Below are 20,410 nucleotides of genomic sequence, written 5' to 3' on the forward strand. Positions count from 1 at the left end.
TCCCCCCCCCGGCACGCACACGCGTGTGCTCTGACATGCCCCAACACGCGTGTGCTTCCGCCCACATGTGTGCGCATGCTCTGACACACATGAGCACACACCAGCGGCTCCGTGTCACACGCGCGCGAGGGTCACAGTTCCCCGGGTCGGTGTCACACGCGTTGTCACACGATCACACACGCGCTGTCATACGTGCAGTGTCGCGGTCACACTCCTGGTGTGACACCAGCCATTGGTGTCACACTCATGTCACACTCAGTGTCACCATTGTCACTCATTGCTCACCATCGCTGTCACACTCGGTGTCATGCTGTCACCATTGTCACACGCTCACCATCTCTGTCACACTCAGTGTCACACATTCATTGTCACCATTGTCACACGCTCACTATCGCTGTCACAGTGTCACACACTAATTGTCACCATTGTCACTCATTGCTCACCATCGCTGACACACTCGGTGTCACACACTCGGTATCACCATAGTCACACGCTCACCATCGCTGTCACACTCCCATTGTCACCATTGTCACTCATTGCTCACCATCGCTGTCACACTCAGTGTCACGCTGTCACCATTGTCACCATAGTCACATGCTCACCATCACTGTCACAGTGTCACACACTCAGTGTCACCATTGTCACCCATTGCTCAACATCACTGTCACACTCGGTGTCATGCTGTCACCATTGTCACACGCTCACCATCGCTGTCACACTCATTGTCACCATTGTCACTCATTGCTCACCATCGCTGTCACACTCGGTGTCACCATTGTCACACGCTTACCATCACTGTCACACTCAGTGTCACACTTGGTGTCACCATTGTCACTCATTGCTCACCATCGCTGTCACACTCGGTGTCACCATTGTCACACGCTCACCGTCGCTGTCACACACCCGCTGTCACCGTCACCCCCTCCCCATCCCCATGGCAACCGCCACCCCCCCCCCGCTGTCACTCACCGGAGCCGATCCAGGCTGACGAAGCGACCCCCGACCCCCCCCCCCCCAACCCGGGGGGGGCCGGGTACCGGGGGAGGGGCAGGGAGGGGTCCTGGGGGGGCCCCGGGGCCGGGGGGGGACACGGAGCTGGGAGGGGGGAAGGGGGCTGGGGCCAAACGGGGATCCCGGTGCGGGGGGGAGCCCCGGTGCAGGGGGGGGATCCCGGGGTGGGGGTTTGGGGGTGCCCGGGGGGTCCCGGGGGGGTCCCGGTGCCGTCGCGGCTCCAGCGGCAGCTCCCGCGGGGGGGGGGTGGTGAACTGGGGGGGGGAGTGGGGGGTGGGAATGGCGGGGGAGGCTGCGGATTGGCTGAGAGCAGCCAATGAGGGCGAAGGGGCGGGGCCTGCGCCCCCTTTCTCCCACGCCCCCCCGCAGGGGTTTCATTAAGGAAAGGGCCCAATGGGGTGATGCCATTGGATGAGGCGGGTGTCAGTCAGTAGAGGGGGCGGGGCTAAGGGGGGTCTCGTGGGCCGGTGTCAATGGGGAATCCCCCCCCCGGGACACCTTTTGGGGGTCCCCTCTCCCCATAGACCCCCCTATAGACCCCCTCGGGACCCTCCTCTTCGCATAGACCTCCCTATAGACCCCCCCTAGCACTCAGCCAGGCTCTTGGGGGGGGGCAGCATTTATTGCCCCCTATGCGGGGGGTGTTTTGGAGGGGTCGCTCAGAGCCCCCCCGGCCCCCCCATTAGCAGCTCCCTGCCGGGAACCTGCTCCTTGATCAGCTGCAGCACCTGCAACAAGAGGGGCGCTAATGAGCGTTAATGAACGTCAAAGAGCATTAATGAATGTTCATGAGCCACTAATGAGCCCCATAACCAGCCATTAACCAGCCGCTAACCAGCCCCATAACCAGCCCTATAACCAGCCATTAACCAGCCCCATAATCAGCCATTACCCAGCCACTAACCAGCCCCATAACCAGCCATTACCCAGCCCCACAACCAGCCCCTAATCAGCCCCATAACCAGCCACTAACCAGCCACTAACCAGCCCATAACCAACCACTAACCAGCCCCACAACCAGCCACTAAGCAGCCCCATAACCAGTCTCATAACCAGCCATTACCCAGCCACTAACCAGCCCCATAACCAGACCCATAACCAGCCACTAACCAGCCACTAACCAGCCCCATAACCAGACCCATAACCAGCCATAAACCAGCCAGTAACCAGCCCCATAAGCAGCCATTACCCAGCCACTAACCAGCCCCATAACCAGCCATTAACCAGCCACTAACCAGCCCCCTAAGCAGCCCCATAACCAGCCATTAACCAGCCACTAATAAACCCGGTAACAAAGGCCATGCCCAGCTTCTAATTAAACCCCTAATTAATCCTCTAATAGCCTGCAATTAACACCATAATTAGCCCCTAATTAACCCCTAAATAACCCCTAATTACCCCCCTGATTACCCATTAATTAACCCCTAACTATCCCCCTGATTACCCCTTAATTAACCCCTAATTACCCCCCTGATTACCCCTTAATTAACCCCTAATAAACCCAAACCCCAGCCCAGGCCCCACCAGGGCCCCAGAATGAATGAGGGGCGGGGCCACACGGGAAAGGGGCGGGGCCACTACGGGCCAATTAGAGCCCGGCGGGCGGGGGGTGGGGAGGGTTCGTTTGCATAATGGGCGGGGTTAACCGCGTTGTGGGCGGGGCTTGAGCTGCGCCAGCGGCTGGATGGGGGAGAGCAGAGCCGGGGGGGGGGGTGTCGCGATGGGCGGGGTCTGTAGCGATGGGGGGGGCCTGTCGCGACTATACCTGCCGGAAGCAGGGGTGGGCGCAGTCGCGCAGCAGCAGCAGCAGGACACTCTCGCTCGTCGTCAGGAAGGCGCCGCTTTGCTGCAGCCGCCCCAGCGCCACCGCCCGGTCCATGGGGCTGCCCCATAACCACGCATAGGGGTCAGACCCCCCCCGCAGGACCCCCCAAATCCCCTCCCATTGCCTGCCCACCCCATTGTCCCTCCCCAATTCCCCCCCACTCACCCTCTCCCATTACCCTTCAGGACCCCCCCATTACCCCATCCCATTCCCCCCCCCATTTTTACCCCATTATCCCCCCTTATCCTCTCCTACCACCCCATTGCCCCCCCCCATTTCCCCCCTTATCCTCTCCTACCACCCCATTGCCCCCCATTGCCCCCCACCTGCGCGAGGAGCAGGCATCCACCACCACATGCACATCCAGGCCCTGCTCCAGTAGATCCAGTGTTGTTTGCTATGGGGGGGGGAAGCAAAGGGGAGGTTCTCATTGACCCCCCCCAACCCCTGGGACCCCCATATCTAGTCCCGATTGACCCCCCCAAGTCTGGAACCCCCATATCTGGTCTCCATTGACCCTCCCAACCCTGGAACCGCCATATCTGGTCCCCACTGACCCCATATCTGGTCCCCATTGACCGCCCCACCCCTGGAACCCCCATATCTGGTCCCCATTGACCGCCCCACCCCTGGAACGCCCATATCTGGTCCCTACTGACCCCCCCACCCACCCCTGGGACCCCCATATCCTGGCTCCCCCCCATACCCCAGCCCCACATCGGGGTCCCCCCCAGCCCCTCACCAGGATACAGGCCTGGGCCTCGATGCCGCAGAGGATGGCGGCGCTGAGCTGGGGCCGGGCACGCAGCTCGGCCTGCACGGGGGGGACCAACATGCTGAAGGAGGTCTTGGGGTGCTTGGGCAGGTCCTGCACCCCCAGCTCGGGCACGGTGGGACCAAGCACCTCCGGGCGCTGCTCAGTCACCAGCACCGGCACCCCCAGCGCCTGGCAGCCCTGTGGGGCAACGGGGAGCGGGCAGGGGGTCAATGGGGAGCAGGGAGGGGGGTCCCAGGGCTTGGGGGGAGTGTCAAGGGGGACCAAATATGGGGGCTCCAGGGGGTCTGTGGGTTCCATGGGAGCTCTGTGGGTGCCATGGGGGGGTTGCAGTGCCTCTATGGGGTCTGTGGGTGCCCATAGGGAGTCTGTGGGTGCCCACAAAGGGCACTGTGGGTGCCATGGGGGGGTCGCAGTGCCTATATGGGGTCTGTGGGTTCCATGGGAGCTCTGTGGGTGCCTATAGGGGGCTCTGTGGGTGCCACGGCGGGTCTATGGGTGCCATGGGGGGGTTGCAGTGCCTGTATGGGCTCTGTGGGTGCCCACAGGGGGCTCTGTGGGTGCCATGGGGGGTCTGTGTGTGCCATGGGGGGGTCGCAGTGTCTGTATGGGGTCTGTGGGTTCCATGGGGGCTCTGTGGGTGCCCATAGGGAGCTCTGTGGGTGCCATGGGGGGGTCACAGAGCCTGTATGGGGTCTGTTGGTTCCATGAGGGGTCTTTGGGTGCCGGGGGGCTCTGTGGGTGCCGGGGGGGTCTGTGGGTGCTGCGGTACCTGCCGGACGCGGGCGGCGGCGCTGACGACCTGCGGGAAGCAGTGGATGATGGGCCGGAAGCGCTCCTGCAGGTCACACAGGAGCAGCACGGAGCGGGACGGGCAGAGGCGGCCGAGCCGGGCCATGGGCACGCCTGGACACGCATGAGCACACGTGTGCGCTGTCATGGGAACACGCGTGTGCAGTGTCATGTGACCACGCGTGTGCGGTGTCATGGGAACATGCGTGTGCAGTGTCATGGGAATACGCGTGTGCGGCGTCATGGGAACACACGTGTGCGGTGTCACATGAACACGTGTGCAGCGTCATGTGAACGTGTGTGCGGTGTCATGTGAACACGTGTGTGGATCACAGCTGAACACGCGTGTGCGGTGTCACATGAACACGCGTGTGCAGTGTCATGTGAACACGTGTGTGCGGTGTCATGTCATGTGAACACACGTGTGCAGGTGACACATGATGTGCCGATCACGTGACTCACCCCCCACACACACTCTCACTCCGCGGCCAATCAGCAGCCACCACCCAGCCCCCGCCCGCCCCGCCCACCGCAGCAGCCAATCAGCTTCTCCCAAACTCCTGACCAATGGCAGCTGTCGCTTCTCGCCACACCCACCCCTCCCCATCGCTCCAGCCAATCAGAGCTGGGAGGGCGGAGCCAACCCATAAACCCCACCCACCCTTCCGGGAGCCAATCAGGGGAAGGGCGGTCTCGCCATGGCCTCGCAGCCAATCAGGAGCCGGGGCGGGGTGTGACGTTGCATCCCGGAACGAGCCTTAAAGGGGCAGGACCGGGGGGTGCGGGGGGTGGCTCGGGAACCCGGGAGAGGTCACGGGGAGGTCACGGGGGGGGTCGTGGGGGCCCCCTCCCGCTGTGGGCGGGGCTTTTACCTGCGAACAGCCGCGGAGCCGCCGCTGATTGGCCGCCGGTCACGCTTCGGCAACCGCCTCGGAGTGAGCGGGGACAGAGCGGAGGAGGCGGGACTTCCGGATCTGGGGGCGTGGCCAAGAGGCGGTGTGGCTTCGGCAATCCCCGCCTTCAGCTTCGGCAATCCCCGCCTTCAGCTTCGGCAATCCCCGCCTTTAGCTTCGGCGATCTCCGCCCTTGGCTTCGGCGATCCCCGCTCTTGGCTTCGGCAATCCCCGCCCTTGGCTTCGGCAATCCCCGCCTTTAACTTCGGCGATCTCTGCCCTTGGTTTCGGCAATCCCCGCTTTCAGCTTCGGCAATCCCCGCCTTTAGCTTCGGCAATCCCCGCCCTCGGCTTCGGCAATTCCCGCCTCTAGCTTCGGCAATCCCCCACCTTGGCTTCGGCAATCTCCGCCCTTGGCTTCGGCAATCCACGCCTTCAGTTTCGGCAATCCCCGCCCTCGGCTTCGGCAATCCCCGCCTTTAGCTTCGGCAATCCCTCGTTGGCTTCGGCAATCCCCGCCCTTGTGGGCGTGGCCTAGCGACGGAGGGCGGGTACCATTTGCCTAATATGGAAGGTTCGGACTCATTATGCGCTGTGTGGGCGTGGTCTCCGGCAGTGGGCGTGGCCTGAGGTCCCCCCGCGATGCGGTGGCTGCCGTGGGCGCTGCTCAGGGTCCTATGGGGGGTCCTATGGGGGGCCCCATGGCGGGTCTCTGGCTGCGTCCTGTGCTCCCCGGCGGCGGCCGAGGCTCTGGGGGCCGTGCTGGGCCCGTTCCTGACCCGCTCCATGCCGCACACCCCGGCCATGCGCGCGCGGGTCGCTACCATCATGCTGCGGGGGGTGCTGGGGCTGAGCCGGCTGCCGCAGCACCCCGATACCTTCATGGGCGTCATCGGTCAGGACCCCCCCCATAACCCAATGCCCCCCCAAACCACCCCAAGGACCCCCCCAAACGCCCTCCTCTGTGCCCACCCCCCCCCCCAGACGAGGCGACACTGGATGAAGCCGCAGCCCAGTTCAGGCGGACCCTGGCCCGGCTCGTGGAGCAGAACGTCCAAGGTGACCCCCAATCCCGATATGGGGGGGCCCCATCTGGGGGGGTAATAGGGGACCATAATGGTGGGACCCTATAGTGGTGTTAACTCTGGAACCTAATGGTGGCAGACAGGTTGTTCACTCTGGAACCTAATGAAGGGGTGACTGCCATGGGGGGGTTCAGGGCCCCCCCAGGCTGACAGATCCCCGCCCCTGCAGACCAGCAGCTCTACACTGAGCTCCATTGGGCCCTGCAGGAGGTGAAGGACGACTTCGAGCGGCTCATGAGGCGCTTCCAAAAGCGAGGTGGGACTCGGGGACCCCTCCAACCCCCCCTTGTACCCCCCAAACCCCTCCATTAACCCCCTTTTCTCCTCTCACAGCGTTTTGTATCAACCCCTGCGGTGAGTTGGGGGTCAGTAATGGGGGGGGTTATTATTGGGGGGGGTTACTATGGGGTGGGGGGGTCCTGCCCCCCGGCCCATATGACACCCTCCCATGACCACAGGGCGGATGGAGGTGGTGTGGATCGAGTGCGTGTCCTGCAACATCACCCTGTTCGCCTGCAACCGGGGGGTGCAATGTGGGGGTGAGCTGGGGGGGGGGGGGCAGGTTTGGGGGGTCCTGGGGGGGGTCTAATATATTGAGGGGTCCTGGGGGGGGGTAATGAAATGGGGGCTCCTGGGGGGGTCTGATGAAATGGGGGGTCCGGGGGGGCAAGGCAATATTAGTCCTGGGGGGGTCTAATGTATTGGGGGGTCCTGCGGGGGGGTTAACGAAATGGGGGCTCCTGGGGGGGGTCTATTGTATTGAGGGGTCCGGGGGGGCAATATGAGTCCTGGGGGGGGTCTAATGTGAAGGGGGGGGCCATAGGAGTGCAATGGGGGGGTCCCCAACTCCTGCCCCCCCCCCCAGAGCGCTCGCTGCGGGTGGTGGAGGGGGACGAGCTGCTGCTGGACTGCGGCTTGTCCTGGCACCGCGCGTCCCACGGCACCAAGAGTTACCGGTTCTACCGTGTCCCGGGGCCTGGCGCCGCGGCCCCCCCGGCAGAGCAGCTCCTGTCCAGCGGCCCCGACCCGCTGCTGCTGCGGAAGGAGGCGGCGGCAGCGGCCGCGGGGCGGTACCGCTGCGAGATGCGGAACCCGCGGGGGGAGCTCGGCTCCGAGCTGCGCTTCAACGTTACCGGTGCGGACCCCCCCGGTACCGTTGCCCCCCATCCCGGTACCGTTCCCTCTCTTACCGTTCTCCCCCTCCCGCAGTGACCCCCCGGCCCAGACCCCTTTGGCACTCCCCGGCCCCTTTGGCACCTCCTGGCTTCATCCGGGTCCTTCCCGTTGTCGCCGCCGCAGCCTCCGTGGCCGTTGTGGCCGCCGGTACCGCGGCCCTATGGTGAGTGAATGGACCGGGGGGGGGCGTGGCCTAGCGCTAAGCCCCGCCCACAGGCGCTCTGACCCCGCCCACAGGTGCTGTCTCCGGCTCCGCCCTCTCCGCGGAGGCTCCGCCCCCTCCCGCGAATAAAGGCGCCGGCACCCATGCATGGAGGGGAGGACCCGGAGAAGTCGCGTGGCGCCGTGGGAAAAAGGGGCGGGGCTTATCGAAGTCACGCCCACAGAGGAAGCCCCGGCCCATTCATGCCCCCTTGGGGGACACACGCACATACATGAGCCATGTGGGTGCACACGCATGTGCCAGGCATGTCAGGCGCTTTAATGGGCACGCACATACATGACACATGGCACGGGGGGGTAATCCCGGGAGGGGCTGGGGGGGTCCCACTGTCCTTTGGGTGCTTCTGGGTCCCTTTAGGGGGATCCCTTTGGGGGTCCCAGGGTGCCTGGGGGGGGTCTCGAGGGGGTCCCACTGTCCTTTGGGTGCCTCTGGGTGCCTTTGGGGGTCCCAGGGTGCCTGGGGGGGTCTCACTGTTGTTTGGGTCCCCCTGGGTCTCTATGGGGTTGGTCCCAGGGGTCTCTATGGGGGGGTCCCATGGGTCCATAGGGTCCTGGTGATGCTGTGGGGTGCTGGGGGGGTGCCGGGGGTGCCACTGCCCCTATGCAGCCCCTTCCCGGGGCAGGCCCCGCTGGTTGACGGGCACCTCGTCCTGCTCCAGGTCCCAGAGCAGGCGGCGCATGCGGCAGAGGGGCTGCAGCAGCCCCCCCCCCATCATCGGGGACCCCCCCCTTATCGTCAGGGAGCCCCCCTTTATCATCAGGGACCCCCCCGTTGTCCTCAGGGCCACCCCCCGGGTGCAGCAGGAAGCCCCGACTGGGCAGCAGCAACGGGGGGTGCTCAGAGAAGCTCTCGAAGATGTCACCTGGGGGAGGGACATGCGTAAGGGGGGGTAAATGGGGTAAGGGGGGGCAATGGGGACACATGGGGTTAGGGGGGCGCAAGGGGGGCACGGGGGGGGGGGGGCACTGACCTGCTGTGACCTGGTCGCGCTCCTCGGGGGGGGGGCTCCAGGCAGGGGGTGGGGCCTGCCCCCCCCCCAGCTGGTAATGGCTCAGGATGTGATGGAGCTGGGCCGGGCTCAGCGCCGGGAACTCGGCCCGGAGCCGGGACCACGTCATCTGCGGGGGGGTGGGTTATGGGGGGGGACACCGGGAGAGACCCCCCCATTGCCCCCCCATAGGCTCCCATTGACTCCCAGTGTATCCCGGTGCCATCCCCATCTTGCACAGACAGGCTCTGGGGTGCAGAGCAGGTGGGAGGCAGCCTCCCATTGACTCCCAGTGTATCCCATTGACTCCCAGTGTACCCCAGTGTATCCCAGTGCCATTCCCACCTTGCCCAGACAGGCTCCCAGTGTATTCCATTGACTCCCAGTGCATCCCATTGACTCCCAGTGTTTCCCCGTGTATCCTCGCGCCATTCCCACCTTGCACAGGCAGGCTCTGGGGTGCAGAGCAGGTGGGAGGCAGCCTCCCATTGACTCCCATTGACTCCCAGTGTACCCCATTGACTCCCATTGACTCCCAGTGTATCCCGGCGCCATTCCCACCTTGCACAGGCAGGCTCTGGGGTGCAGAGCAGGTGGGAGGCAGCCTCCCATTGACTCCCATTGACTCCCAGTGTACCCCATTGACTCCCATTGACTCCCAGTGTATCCCGGCGCCATTCCCACCTTGCACAGGCAGGCTCTGGGGGTGCAGAGCAGGTTGGAAGCAGCCGAGAGCTTCTGGAAGAACTCGGAGGCGACGTCCCCCAGCCCCAGCGCGGCCACAGAGTCCAGCACCAGGTCCAGAGTGGTGCGGAGCCGCACGGCGCGGCCCCACTGAAACAGGGCGCCACCTGCAGGGGAGGACTGAGAGTCAGGGGGGGAATGGGAGGGGCTCTGGACCCCCCCATAGCCCCTATAGCTCCCATACCACCCAACACCCCATATAGCCCCTATACCCCAAGTATGCCCTATAGCCCCTATACCCCCCATAGCCCTTATACTGCCCAATACCCCATATAGCCCCTATACCCCAAGTATGCCCCATAGCCCCTATACCCCCTATAGCCCCTATATTGCACCTCTCTCCATGAGGGAGTTGAAGAGGGAGGCGTTGCAGAAGAAGAACCACGTCCCTCACCCCCTATACCCGCTATAGCCCCTGTAGCTCCTATAGCCCCCATACCTTCCATAGCCCCTATAGCCCTATACCCCTTATAGCCCCCATAGCCCTATACACCTTATAGACCCCATAGCCCCTATATCCCCTATGGACCCCATACCTCTCTCCATGAGGGAGTTGAAGAGGGATGCGCTGCAGAAGAACCACGTCCCTCACCCCCCATACTCCCTATAAGCTCTATAGCCCCTGTAGCCCCTACACCCCCCATAGCCCCTACAGTCCCCCATAGCCCCTATGGCCCCCATACCTCTCTCCATGAGGGAGTTGAAGAGGGAGGCGTTGCAGAAGAACCACCACGTCCCTCAACCCCCATACCCCCTATACCCCCTATACCCCCCATAGCCCCCATAGCCCCTATGGCCCCCATACCTCTCTCCATGAGGGAGTTGAAGAGGGAGGCGTTGCAGAAGAAGAACAGGTACCCGAAGGTCTGGGACACGAGGTCCGGGTGGAGGCGGCACCCGCGGCTCAGCTCCAGCGCGCTCTGGAACACCCCGAGCGTGGGTCTCACCCCGTCGGGGACGCGCATCGGCTCCGCGCCCGCGCCCGCCTCCAGCGGCGCCGCGAACGGGTTCGCCTCCAGCAGCGCCGGCAGCGTCGCGTACAGCCGCTGGGGGGCGATAGGGAGGCAATGGGGGGGCGCTGGGACGCGCTTATGGGGCTCTGGGGGGCGTTGAGAGGCGGTTATGGGGCTCACGGTGCTCTTGGAGGGCTTTGGGATGTGGCTATGGGGCTCTGGGGGGGGTTGGGAGGTGGTTATGGGGCTCTGGGGGTGTTAGAGATGTCGTTATGGGGTTCATGGTGCTCTTGGAGGGCTTTGGGATATGGCTATGGGGGGGTTTGAGATGTGGTTATGGGGCTCTGGGGGGATTTGGGATGTGGTTATGGGGATCTCGGTGCCTCTGGGGGGTTTGGGATGTGGTTATGGGGCTCGGGGGGGGGGTTGGGACGTGATTATGGGGCTCTTTGGGGCTGTTTCGGGGCTGTTTTGGACAGTTTGGGGCAGTTTTGTGCTGTTTTGGGACTGTTTGGGGCTATTTGGGGCTGGTGTGCGGCTGGTTTGGGGCTGGTTTGGTCTATTTGAGGCTGTTTTGGAGCTGTTTTGGGCTGTTTTGGTCTATTTGGGGCTGGTTTGGGGTTGGTTTGGGGCTGGTTTGGTCTATTTGGGGCTGGTTTGGGGCTGGTTTGGTCCATTTGGGGCTGGTTTGGGGCTGGTTGGGGCTGGTTTGGTCTATTTGGGGCTGGTTTGGGTCTGGTTTGGTCTATTTGGGACTGTTTTGGGGCTGTTTTGGTCCATTAGGGGCTGGTTTGGGGCTGTTTGGGGCTGGTTTGGTCTATTTGGGACTGTTTTGGGGCTGTTTTGGTCCATTAGGGGCTGGTTTGGGGCTGTTTGGGGCTGGTTTGGTCTATTTGGGGCTGTTTTGGTCCATTAGGGGCTATTTGGGGCTGGTGCCTCACCTTGGTCAGGTAGTACACTGTCTGCTGGAAGGTGGACATGATCACCTCATCCAGGATGCCCATGGCCTCATCGCAGGTCTCCAGGTCCCCTGTCAGCTCTGGGCAGGGCCCTATGGAAGGACACAGCGCCTGTGTTGGATGGGGAAGGGGTCCCACTCACCTCTATGGGTCACCCCACACTTGAGGGGGGTTCAGGGCTCACCCTCCAGCTCCAGCTCCTTCTCCAGCTCCAGCACCCGGGCCTGGGCCAGGTTCAGCAGCTCGGTGGCATTGGCCAACCACAGCGTGAGCGGGCGCAGGTCGGTGCCCATCGCCTCCAGCCCCTGCACCGGGGTGTCCCCATCGCTGCGGGACAGGGGGCACCCCACAGGAGTCACCTTTGGGGACCCCCATGGGCTGCGGGTGGGGGAGCACCCCCTGGGTTTTAGGGGGCACTCACTTCTCCGGCTGCCGGTCCCCGATCTCCTTGATCTTCTCCTGCAGGAACATCCCTCAGTGTCCCCAGGGGGTCCCCATCCCCTGTTCCTCCATGTCCCCCTGCGCCCCCCATGTCCCTCATCCCTTATCCCCATGTCCCATGTCCCCACATCCCTGTGTCCCCCCCGTCTCCCTCTTCCCACATCCTGTTCTGCCACATCCCCCCACATCCCCATATCCCCATCCTATGTCCCACATATCCCTATATCCCATATCCCTATATCCCCATATACCATAGCCCTATGTCCCAGAGAGCCACACCCCAACGTCCCACACTCCATATCCTATATCCCCTACCCATATACCCCATACCCACACCCCATATCCCATACCCCACACCCCATAGCCATACACCTTACCCCCCACCCACACCTCATATACCCCATACCCCATACATCCCATATCCCACACCCACACCCCATATCCCCTACCCCATACCCCATATACCCCATACCCATACCCCATATCCCTTATCTCCTACCCCACATTCCATACCCCACATCCCATAGCCATACGCCATACCCCATACCCACACCCCATATACCATATACCCATACCCCGTACATCCTATATCCATACCCACACCCTATATACCCCATACTCATACCCCATATACCCCACACCCCATACCCCACATCCCATATACCCCATACCCTACACCCATACCCCATATCCCATACCCCATATACCGCATACCCACACCCCATATACCCCACACCCCATATACCCCAAAACCCATACACCCCATACCCCACACCCATACCCCATATACCCCACACCCCATATCCCATATCCCCTATACCCCATACCAACACCTCATACACCCCACACCCCATATACCCCATACCCCATACATCCCATACCCACACCCTATATCCCATACCCCACCCCCCATACCCACACCCCACACACCCCGCCCCACACCCCCATACCCAGACAGTCTCCTTGACCAGCAGCGCGATGCGGGTGAGCAGCGCCGGGAGGTGCTGGGGGGGGAAGGCGCTCCAGGCGTGCTCCAAGCAGAGCCCCAGCAGGAAGGCGGGGGCCAGCACCCCCGTGCCCTGCGGTGCCCCCCCCGCGGCCTCGGGCACCCGCACGATCTCCCGCAGCAGCCGCTCCTCGTCCTGCGGCCGGTACCGCAGCTCGGCGCGGGGGCTCTCCAGCGCCTCCCTGCGGCTCCTGCCGGTACTGCAGCCCTCGCACCGCAGCGCGGGCAGCCAGGGGGGGCGCTGCTCTTCGGGGCCCCCCCCTCTGGGGTCCTTATAGAGCAAGAGGAAGTGTTGCCCCAGCCCCAGCAGGTCCCCGGGGCTCAGCGGGGCCCGGCGGAACAAGGGCACCCCGTTATGGGTTACCGGGGCCCCCCGGTACGGGCGCACGGTGGCGGGGGCGCCGGGGGGGGCCCGCACAAGGCAGTGCCGGGGGAGGATGTCCGGGGCGCTCAGGAAGGTGTCGATGGTTGGGGAGCCCTGGGGGGGCCGTTCGGGGGGGCCCCGGCGGCCGAAGATGTGCTGGGGGCGAGTCATCACGTACAGCACGAAGTCCTGTGGGAGGGGGGACAAAGGGGTCTGGGGGGGCACTTGGGGGGTGAGGAATATGGGGGGAGTTTGGGGGGGCGATTAAGGGGGGGTTTGGGGGGCTTGGGAAGTGGGGGGGGGCTTTGGGGTGAGGAACAAGAGGGGGACTTGGGGGGCAAGGGACATGCTTTGGGGGGTGAGGATGAAGGGGGGCTTTGGGGGGCTTGGGAAGGAAAGGAAAGGGGGGGACTATGGGGTGAGGATGGGGGGCGATTGGGGGCATGGAATATGGGGGTGCTTTGGGGGTGAGGATGAAAGGGGGGGCACGGAAGGAGGGGGGCACAATGGAGACAATGAAAAGGGGGGTGCGTTGGGGGGCATGGAAAGATGGGGGGGCTTTGGGGGCTAAGGAACAAGAGGGGGATTAGGGGACAAGGATTGGGGGGGGCAAGGAAAGAGGATTCAATGGGGGGGCACGGAAAGATGGGACATTGGGGGGGTGAGGAAAGGCAGGGATTGGGAGGCCATGGAAAAGAAGGGGACACTTTTGGGGGGCATGAACATGAGGAAAGGGGGACCCCCCCCTTTGTGCTCCCCCCTTACCTGCTTGCCATAGCCCTGCAGCAGCAGGAAGTAGGGGTGATGCTGGGGGGGCTGGATGAGGCACTGTGAGAGCTGCTCCAAGCTGGCGCCGTCGCCCCCCTCCTCCTCCTCGGCCCCGCCCCCAGCAGCCCCGTCAGCGCTGGGGGCCGGGGGGGTCCCGTCGCTGGGGGGGGCGGCGGTGGGGTCCCCCCCGGCCACGCTGAGCACGGCCTTGCGCTCCCTGCGCCGCCGGGTGCTGAGGTTCATGTCGCTGATGCTGCGGCGCAGGGAGAGGTTCTCGGCACGGTCCTTGGGGGGGGCCGGGCCCCCCGATGCCGCCCGGGAGCGGTTCCTCTGCAGCCGCCGCGCTTGGGATGAGCCCCCTGCGGATAGGGATACACACAGAGCGTCCCTATAGCCATAGGCGCGTACAGCCATAGGCGCATACAGCGTCCCTATAGCCATAGGTCCCTATAGCCATAGGTGCACAGAGCATCCCTATAGCTATATGCGCACACAGCGTCCCTATAGACATATGCATATAATAGCGTCCCTATAGCCATAGACACATATAGCGTCCCTATAGCCATTGGCACAGATAATATCCCTATAGCCACAGACATATATAGTGTCCCTATAGCCATATGTGCATAGAGCGTCCGTATAGTCATAGACACATATAGCGTCCCTAAAGCCATAGGCACATACAGGGTCCCTATAGACATATGCGCATATAGCATCCCTATAGCCATAGGCGTCCCTATATCCATAAGTGCATACAGCGTCCCTATAGCCATAGACTCATAGAGCATCCCTATAGCCACAGACACATATAGCGTCCCTATAGCCATAGGCGCATATAGCATTGCTATAGCCACAGACACATATATCCTCCCTATAGTCACAGGTGCATAGAGCGTCCCTATAGCCATATGTGCATATAGCGCCCCTACAGCCATATGTGCACATAGCATCCCTATAGCCATAGACTCACATAGTGTCCCCACAGCCATAGGTGCATAGAGCGTCCCTATAATCATAGGCGCACATAATGTCCCTATAACCACAGGCGCATAGAGTGTCCCTATAGCCATATGTGCATATAGCGCCCCTATAGGCATATGCGCACATAGCGTCCCTATAGCCATAGGCGCATACAGCGTCCCTATAGCCATAGACACATATAGTGTCCCTATAGCCATATGCATGTACAGCGTCCCTAAAGCCATAGACTCCCATAGTGTCCCCATAGCCATATGCGCACACAGCGCCCCTATAGCCCTAGGCCCATACAGAGCCTCCTCCCCGGCAGGGGGGGCCGGCCGCTCACCGCTGCCCTCGCCGGCGTCGGCCTCGAAGAAGCGCTCCACATCCTGGCGCCGGCGGATCTCGAAGCGCCGGGAGCAGCCGCTCTTGGGCTTCCAGACGTCCTGGAGCACGAGCGGCCGCTCGGAATCACCCACGGGCCGGAGGTGCTCCATGTGCCACCCGCCGCCGGGCCCCCCCGGCCGCCCCACCACGTCGCAGAGCACGTATTCCCCGGTGATCCCGTCCTCCGGAGCCAACCCGTAGCGCTCCAGCGCTTCCCACACCAGCTCCCGCGCCGTGGAGCGCGGCGTCGCCAACACGCTCTTGTAGTTGGCTCCGCGCGAGATGTTCCCCCCAAAGATCTTCAGGATACCGGGAAGCTGGCGCTGCCCTGGGGGGGGATCCCCCCCCGCCGCTCCCAAAGCTTCCGGCTCGGGATCCACCAGCTCTTCCAGCTTCTTCTCGCTGAGCCAGCGGGCGCCGGAGCCGGCAGCGCCGGAGCGGTGGAAGAGGTTGGAAAGGCGCTTATGGCGCGAGGCTTTGGCTTTCCCGGGTGGCCGCAGCTCCGGGGGCTCGCTGCCGCGGCTCGCCGTGTCCGAGGAGTTGGATCTGCCGATGGGAAGCGGGATCGATGGGATCCATGGGCTCAAGGGGGTTTAAGGGGTGCAAAGGGGGGGCCTCACCTCACGGAGCCGGCGCTGGGCCAGCGGCGGCTCATCTTGGCCAAGCGCTTCTTCGGGGAGTTGATCCAAAGGCCAACGGGGAAATGGAGCTTCCCAAAGCGGGGGCTGCCTTCCTTGCGCTCCTCCGGGAACATGGTGGGATTCCTGGGGGGAGAATAAGGATGAGAAAGGCACAAACCCCCCCCCAAATCCCATCCCTTCCACCCCAGCTCCGGGCTCCCACTGGTGCTCAGCGCCGCGGCCCCAGGGCCCTCGTCCCGGCCCCCCCTTTGTCCTCCGCTCCCTTCCGGATACAGGGACAGGAAAAGGGCGAGTCAGGAAAGGAAACCGGGATGGGGGGGCTGGAAGTGGAGGGAGGGGGGGATACGGTGGGATGGGGCATGGAGCAGGCGCTGGGGGGGGGCTCTGGAAGGTGGTTATGAGGCTATGGAGGGGCTTTGGATGGTGGTTATGGGGCATGGGGGGGTTGGGAGGTGGTTATGGGGGTGCTTTGGACAGTGGTTATGGGGCTATGGAGGGAGTTGAGAGGTGGTTATGAGGCTATGGGGGGTTTGGGATGTGGTTATGGGGCTATGGGGGGGTTGGGAAGTGGTTATGGGGGGACCTTGGACAGTGGTTATGGGGCTATGGAGGTGGTTGGGAAGTGGTTATGGGGGGACCTTGGACAGTGGTTATGGGGCTATGGGGGGGTTGGGAGGTGGTTATGGGGGGGTCTTGGACAGTGGTTATGGGGTTATGGAGGGGGTTGGGAGGTGGTTATGGGGCTATGGAGGGGTCAGGACGTGGTTATGGGGCTATGGGGGGATCGGGACGTGGTTGTGGGGCTCTGGGGGCTTTGGGAGGTGGTTGTGGGGCACCGGGGGGGTCGGGACGTGGTTATGGGGGGCACACCCGCAGCGCCCCCATAGGCACCTGAAGGGGGGGGTCCCCCATTCATCGCTATCACCCCCCTCAACCCCCCTCCATGGTTGTGTGGGGCCGGTTGGGGGACAAAGGAGTCCCCTGGGGTCAATGGGTCCCCCCCGGTGGGGCAGGACCCGGCTCAGGCCCCCCCGGCCCCGGGCCCGCAGCTCTCACCGCCGCGGCCGCCATTTCCCCTTCCTTCCTTCCTTCCTTCCTTCCTTCCTCCCTCACGCTGGCCCCGCCCACCCGCCCCATCCCACGGCTCGGATTGGCCGAGCGCTGCCGGCCGCGGCGGGGAGAGCCAATGAGAGCGCGGGCTTGAGGAAAGGGGCGGAGAAAGGGGAGCTTCGGCGGGAAGAGCGGGGGACCAATGGGAAGGAGAGGATGGGAGGCCACGCCCCTTGCCTCGGAGGCCACGCCCCCTCCGCTGTGGCCCCGCCCCTCGCACACGTGTCTGTGCGCACACGTGTCTGTGCGCACACGTGTCTGTGAGCACACGTGTACATACGTGCACACATGTACAGGCACATATACATGTGACACGCTCGTTCCTGTGCACGTACATGCGCACTCAGACACATACACACGTGTATATATGCGTCAATGTACATATATGTGCACATACGTGCTATGTATGTGCATTTCTGTACACATACAGCCACATATGCTGTCTGTGTACACATACAGGCACAACATATATGTTGTATATGTGCATCCATGTGCAATACACACGTGTATACATGCATTGCTATGCGCATCCATGCACATACACGTGTGTAGAGATACATACAGAGACACACACGTGTATGTATGTGCATTCGTGTACACACACGTACATGCAGACACATATACATATGTAAGCGTATTCATCTGCACATACATGTACAGGCAGACATACAGACATATATAAGTGCATATAGATACATACACGTGTAGATATGTGCATTCATGTGCACATACACATACATACAGACATATACATACACACATAAGCGCATACATATGCACATACGTGTACATACGGGCACATATATGCCTATAGAAGCTCATACATGTGCACATACGTGTACATACAGGCATATATATACCTATATAAGCCCATACTTATGCACATACATGTACATACAGGCACATATATCTCTATATAAGCTTATACATGTGCACATACATGTACATACGGGCACATATATCCCTATAGAAGCTCATACATATGCACATATGTGTACATACGGGCACATATATACCTATATAAGCTCATACATGAGCACATACGTGTACATACGGGCAAATATATCCCTATAGAAGCCCACACATGCACATATGTGTACATACGGGCACATATATACCTATATAAGCTCATACATGAGCACATACATGTACATACGGGCAAATACATCCCTATAGAAGCCCACACATGCACATACATGTACATACAGGCACATATATACCCATATAAGCTCATACATACGCACGTACATGTACACGTACAGGCACATGTATACCTATATAAGCTCATACATGTGCACACACATGTACATACAGGCACATATATACCTATATAAGCTCATACATGTGCACATACGTGTACATACAGGCACATATATACCTGTATGAGCTCATACATGCACATACGGGCACATACATAGCTATAGAAGCTCATACATGTGCACATACATGTACATACAGACACCTACATACCTATATAAGCCCATACTTGTGCACACACATGTACATACGGGCACATATATCCCTATATAAGCTCATACATGTGCACACACATGCACATACGGGCACATATATCCCTATAGAAGCACATACATGTGCACATACGGGCACATACATACCTATAGAAGCCCATACATGTGCACATAGGGGCACACACGGGCACATATATGCCTATAGCAGCCCATACGTGCACACACATGCACACACGGGCACATCTGCACCTACAGCAGCCCGCGCGCGCACACGCACACGCACACGCACGCGGGGCACGCTCGCACCTACGGAAGCCCAGAGGTCGCCCCTCCCCCCCCCGTGGCCGCGGGTCCGGCCGCCCCTCCCCCCGCTGCGGTCAGCCCGGGCCTGCCCCGACCGGGGGCTCTTGCGTCAGAGCCGCCCCTCCCCCCCCCGCGCGGACACGGGGGGAGGGGCGGGGGGGGGGGGGGGGTGGGGGGGGATATGGGGGGATATGGGGGGGGATATGGGGGTATATGGGGGATATGGGGGATATGGGGGGATATATGGAGGGATATAAGGGGATATGGGGGGATATAAGGGGATATGGGGGGATATGGGGGGATATATGGAGGGATATAAGGGGATATGGGGGGATATAAGGGGATATGGGGGGATATGGGGGATATGGGGGATATGGGGGGATATGGGTGGGGATATGGGGGGTATGGGGGGATAAGGGGGATATGGGGGGATATGGGGGATATGGCGGGATATATGGGGGATATATGGGGGATATGGGGGATGTGGGGGGATGTGGGGGGATATGGGGGATATGGGGGATATGGGAGGAGATAGGGGGATATGGGGGGTTATAGGGGGGATATGGGGGATATAGGGGCATATATGGGGGAATATGGGGGATATATAGGGGGATATGGGGGGATGGGGGGGTCCATGGGGTGCCCCATGTCCCGGCCCTGCCCCCCCGCTGGACCCAACCACCCCCGGGGGGGGGGGGGGTGATGGTGTCACCCCCCACATCCTGCCGGGCCCCCTCAGCGTCAGCGCCTGACGCACGTCGTGCCCCCCCATGCGGGCACACACATGACACACACATGACACATACATGACACATGTGGGGCAGGACGGGCCCGCGGCCGCCGCTGTTTGCTTTGGCACCGGCTGCCCCCGAGGCCTCGCACGTCCGCGCCCCACAGCGGGAACGGGGTGTAGGGCGGGGGGGGGCAGGCGCTATGGGGCAGGAGCTGTCTCTATGAGGCAGGAGGTGTCTCTATAGGGCAGGACTTGTCTCTATGGGGCAGGAGGTGTCTCTATGGGGCAGGATAGTCTGGCCATGGGGTGCGTCCTGTTGATGGCTATGGGGCAGAGGTGAGAGGCAATGGGGATAGGGCAGGAGCTGTGGCTATGGGGCTGGAGGTGTCTCCATGGGGCAGGATGTGTCTCTATGAGGCAGTATCTCTCTCTAAGGTGCAGGACATGTCTCTATGGGGCAGTATGTCTCTCTATGGGGCAGGACGTGTCTCTATGGGGCAGTATCTCTCTCTATGGGGCAGGACGTGTCTCTATGGGGCAGTATGTCTCTCTATGGGGCAGGACGTATCTCTGTGGGGCAGTATCTCTGTGGGGCAGGAGGTGTCTCTGTGGGGCAGGACGTATCTCTATGGGGCAGTATCTCTGTGGGGCAGGACGTGTCTCTATGGGGCCGTATCTCTATGGGGCAGGATGTGTCTCTATGGGGCAGGACGTGTCTCTATGGGGCAGATTCTCTCTCTATGGGGCAGGACATGTCTCTATGGGGCCATATCTCTGTGGGGCAGGACGTGTCTCTATGGAGCA

The 20,410-nt window shown here is 61.9% G+C and overlaps 3 protein-coding genes across 8 annotated transcripts; 1 reads left to right on the forward strand and 2 right to left on the reverse strand.

The window, feature by feature from the left end:
* Positions 1–1,612: 1,612 nt before the first annotated feature.
* ISOC2 (isochorismatase domain containing 2) lies at positions 1,613–7,741 on the reverse strand. 4 transcript variants are annotated; one of them, XM_030510751.1, is made up of 7 exons: positions 7,639–7,741; positions 5,276–5,858; positions 4,384–4,544; positions 3,579–3,791; positions 3,163–3,233; positions 2,777–2,894; positions 1,613–1,739 (listed from the first exon to the last, which is right to left on the reverse strand). In XM_030510751.1, exons 3-7 carry the CDS (start codon positions 4,507–4,509, stop codon positions 1,671–1,673), a joined length of 597 nt encoding a protein of 198 aa, XP_030366611.1. In that variant the 5' UTR covers positions 4,510–4,544; positions 5,276–5,858; positions 7,639–7,741; the 3' UTR covers positions 1,613–1,670. The 4 variants fall into 4 exon arrangements, with proteins under 4 accessions (XP_030366611.1, XP_030366612.1, XP_030366613.1 ...); XM_030510752.1 differs by having other exon boundaries at positions 4,384–4,517; positions 7,639–7,727; XM_030510753.1 differs by lacking the exon at positions 7,639–7,741 and having other exon boundaries at positions 3,591–3,791; positions 5,276–6,169.
* Positions 5,928–8,015, forward strand: IZUMO1 (izumo sperm-egg fusion 1). 2 transcript variants are annotated; one of them, XM_030510749.1, is made up of 8 exons: positions 5,928–6,191; positions 6,281–6,355; positions 6,551–6,637; positions 6,715–6,735; positions 6,840–6,920; positions 7,247–7,516; positions 7,591–7,720; positions 7,795–8,015. In XM_030510749.1, the coding sequence occupies exons 1-8, from the start codon at positions 5,939–5,941 to the stop codon at positions 7,847–7,849; spliced, it is 972 nt and encodes a 323-aa protein (XP_030366609.1). In that variant the 5' UTR covers positions 5,928–5,938; the 3' UTR covers positions 7,850–8,015. The 2 variants fall into 2 exon arrangements, with proteins under 2 accessions (XP_030366609.1, XP_030366610.1); XM_030510750.1 differs by lacking the exon at positions 6,715–6,735.
* On the reverse strand, positions 8,008–17,080 carry RASIP1 (Ras interacting protein 1). 2 transcript variants are annotated; one of them, XM_030510747.1, is made up of 12 exons: positions 17,048–17,080; positions 15,971–16,114; positions 15,310–15,896; positions 14,001–14,362; positions 12,816–13,424; positions 11,846–11,883; positions 11,609–11,751; positions 11,407–11,516; positions 10,318–10,558; positions 9,453–9,619; positions 8,751–8,898; positions 8,008–8,642 (listed from the first exon to the last, which is right to left on the reverse strand). In XM_030510747.1, exons 2-12 carry the CDS (start codon positions 16,102–16,104, stop codon positions 8,248–8,250), a joined length of 2,934 nt encoding a protein of 977 aa, XP_030366607.1. In that variant the 5' UTR covers positions 16,105–16,114; positions 17,048–17,080; the 3' UTR covers positions 8,008–8,247. The 2 variants fall into 2 exon arrangements, with proteins under 2 accessions (XP_030366607.1, XP_030366608.1); XM_030510748.1 differs by lacking the exon at positions 17,048–17,080 and adding an exon at positions 16,194–16,232.
* Positions 17,081–20,410: the final 3,330 nt, after the last annotated feature.

Source organism: Strigops habroptila, unplaced genomic scaffold (genome assembly GCF_004027225.2).
Source record: "Strigops habroptila isolate Jane unplaced genomic scaffold, bStrHab1.2.pri NC_044298.1_ctg1, whole genome shotgun sequence".
Lineage (NCBI taxonomy): Eukaryota > Metazoa > Chordata > Aves > Psittaciformes > Psittacidae > Strigops > Strigops habroptila.

Excerpts from the sequence above, each read along its gene's own strand:
- ISOC2 (XM_030510751.1), bottom strand. The coding sequence starts at position 4,509 with ATGGCCCGGCTCGGCCGCCTCTGCCCGTCCCGCTCCGTGCTGCTCCTG. Across the intron at positions 3,234-3,578 it reads AGGCCCAGGCCTGTATCCTG|CAAACAACACTGGATCTACT; the intron begins GTGAGGGGCTGG and ends CCCCCCCCATAG. Across the intron at positions 1,740-2,776 it reads CCCACCCCTGCTTCCGGCAG|GTGCTGCAGCTGATCAAGGA; the intron begins GTATAGTCGCGA and ends CTCTTGTTGCAG.
- IZUMO1 (XM_030510749.1), top strand. The coding sequence starts at position 5,939 with ATGCGGTGGCTGCCGTGGGCGCTGCTCAGGGTCCTATGGGGGGTCCTA. Across the intron at positions 6,356-6,550 it reads CGTGGAGCAGAACGTCCAAG|ACCAGCAGCTCTACACTGAG; the intron begins GTGACCCCCAAT and ends CCGCCCCTGCAG. Across the intron at positions 6,736-6,839 it reads GTTTTGTATCAACCCCTGCG|GGCGGATGGAGGTGGTGTGG; the intron begins GTGAGTTGGGGG and ends CCATGACCACAG.
- RASIP1 (XM_030510747.1), bottom strand. The coding sequence starts at position 16,104 with ATGTTCCCGGAGGAGCGCAAGGAAGGCAGCCCCCGCTTTGGGAAGCTC. Across the intron at positions 11,752-11,845 it reads GGGGACCGGCAGCCGGAGAA|CGATGGGGACACCCCGGTGC; the intron begins GTGAGTGCCCCC and ends CCTGTCCCGCAG. Across the intron at positions 10,559-11,406 it reads CAGTGTACTACCTGACCAAG|CGGCTGTACGCGACGCTGCC; the intron begins GTGAGGCACCAG and ends ATCGCCCCCCAG.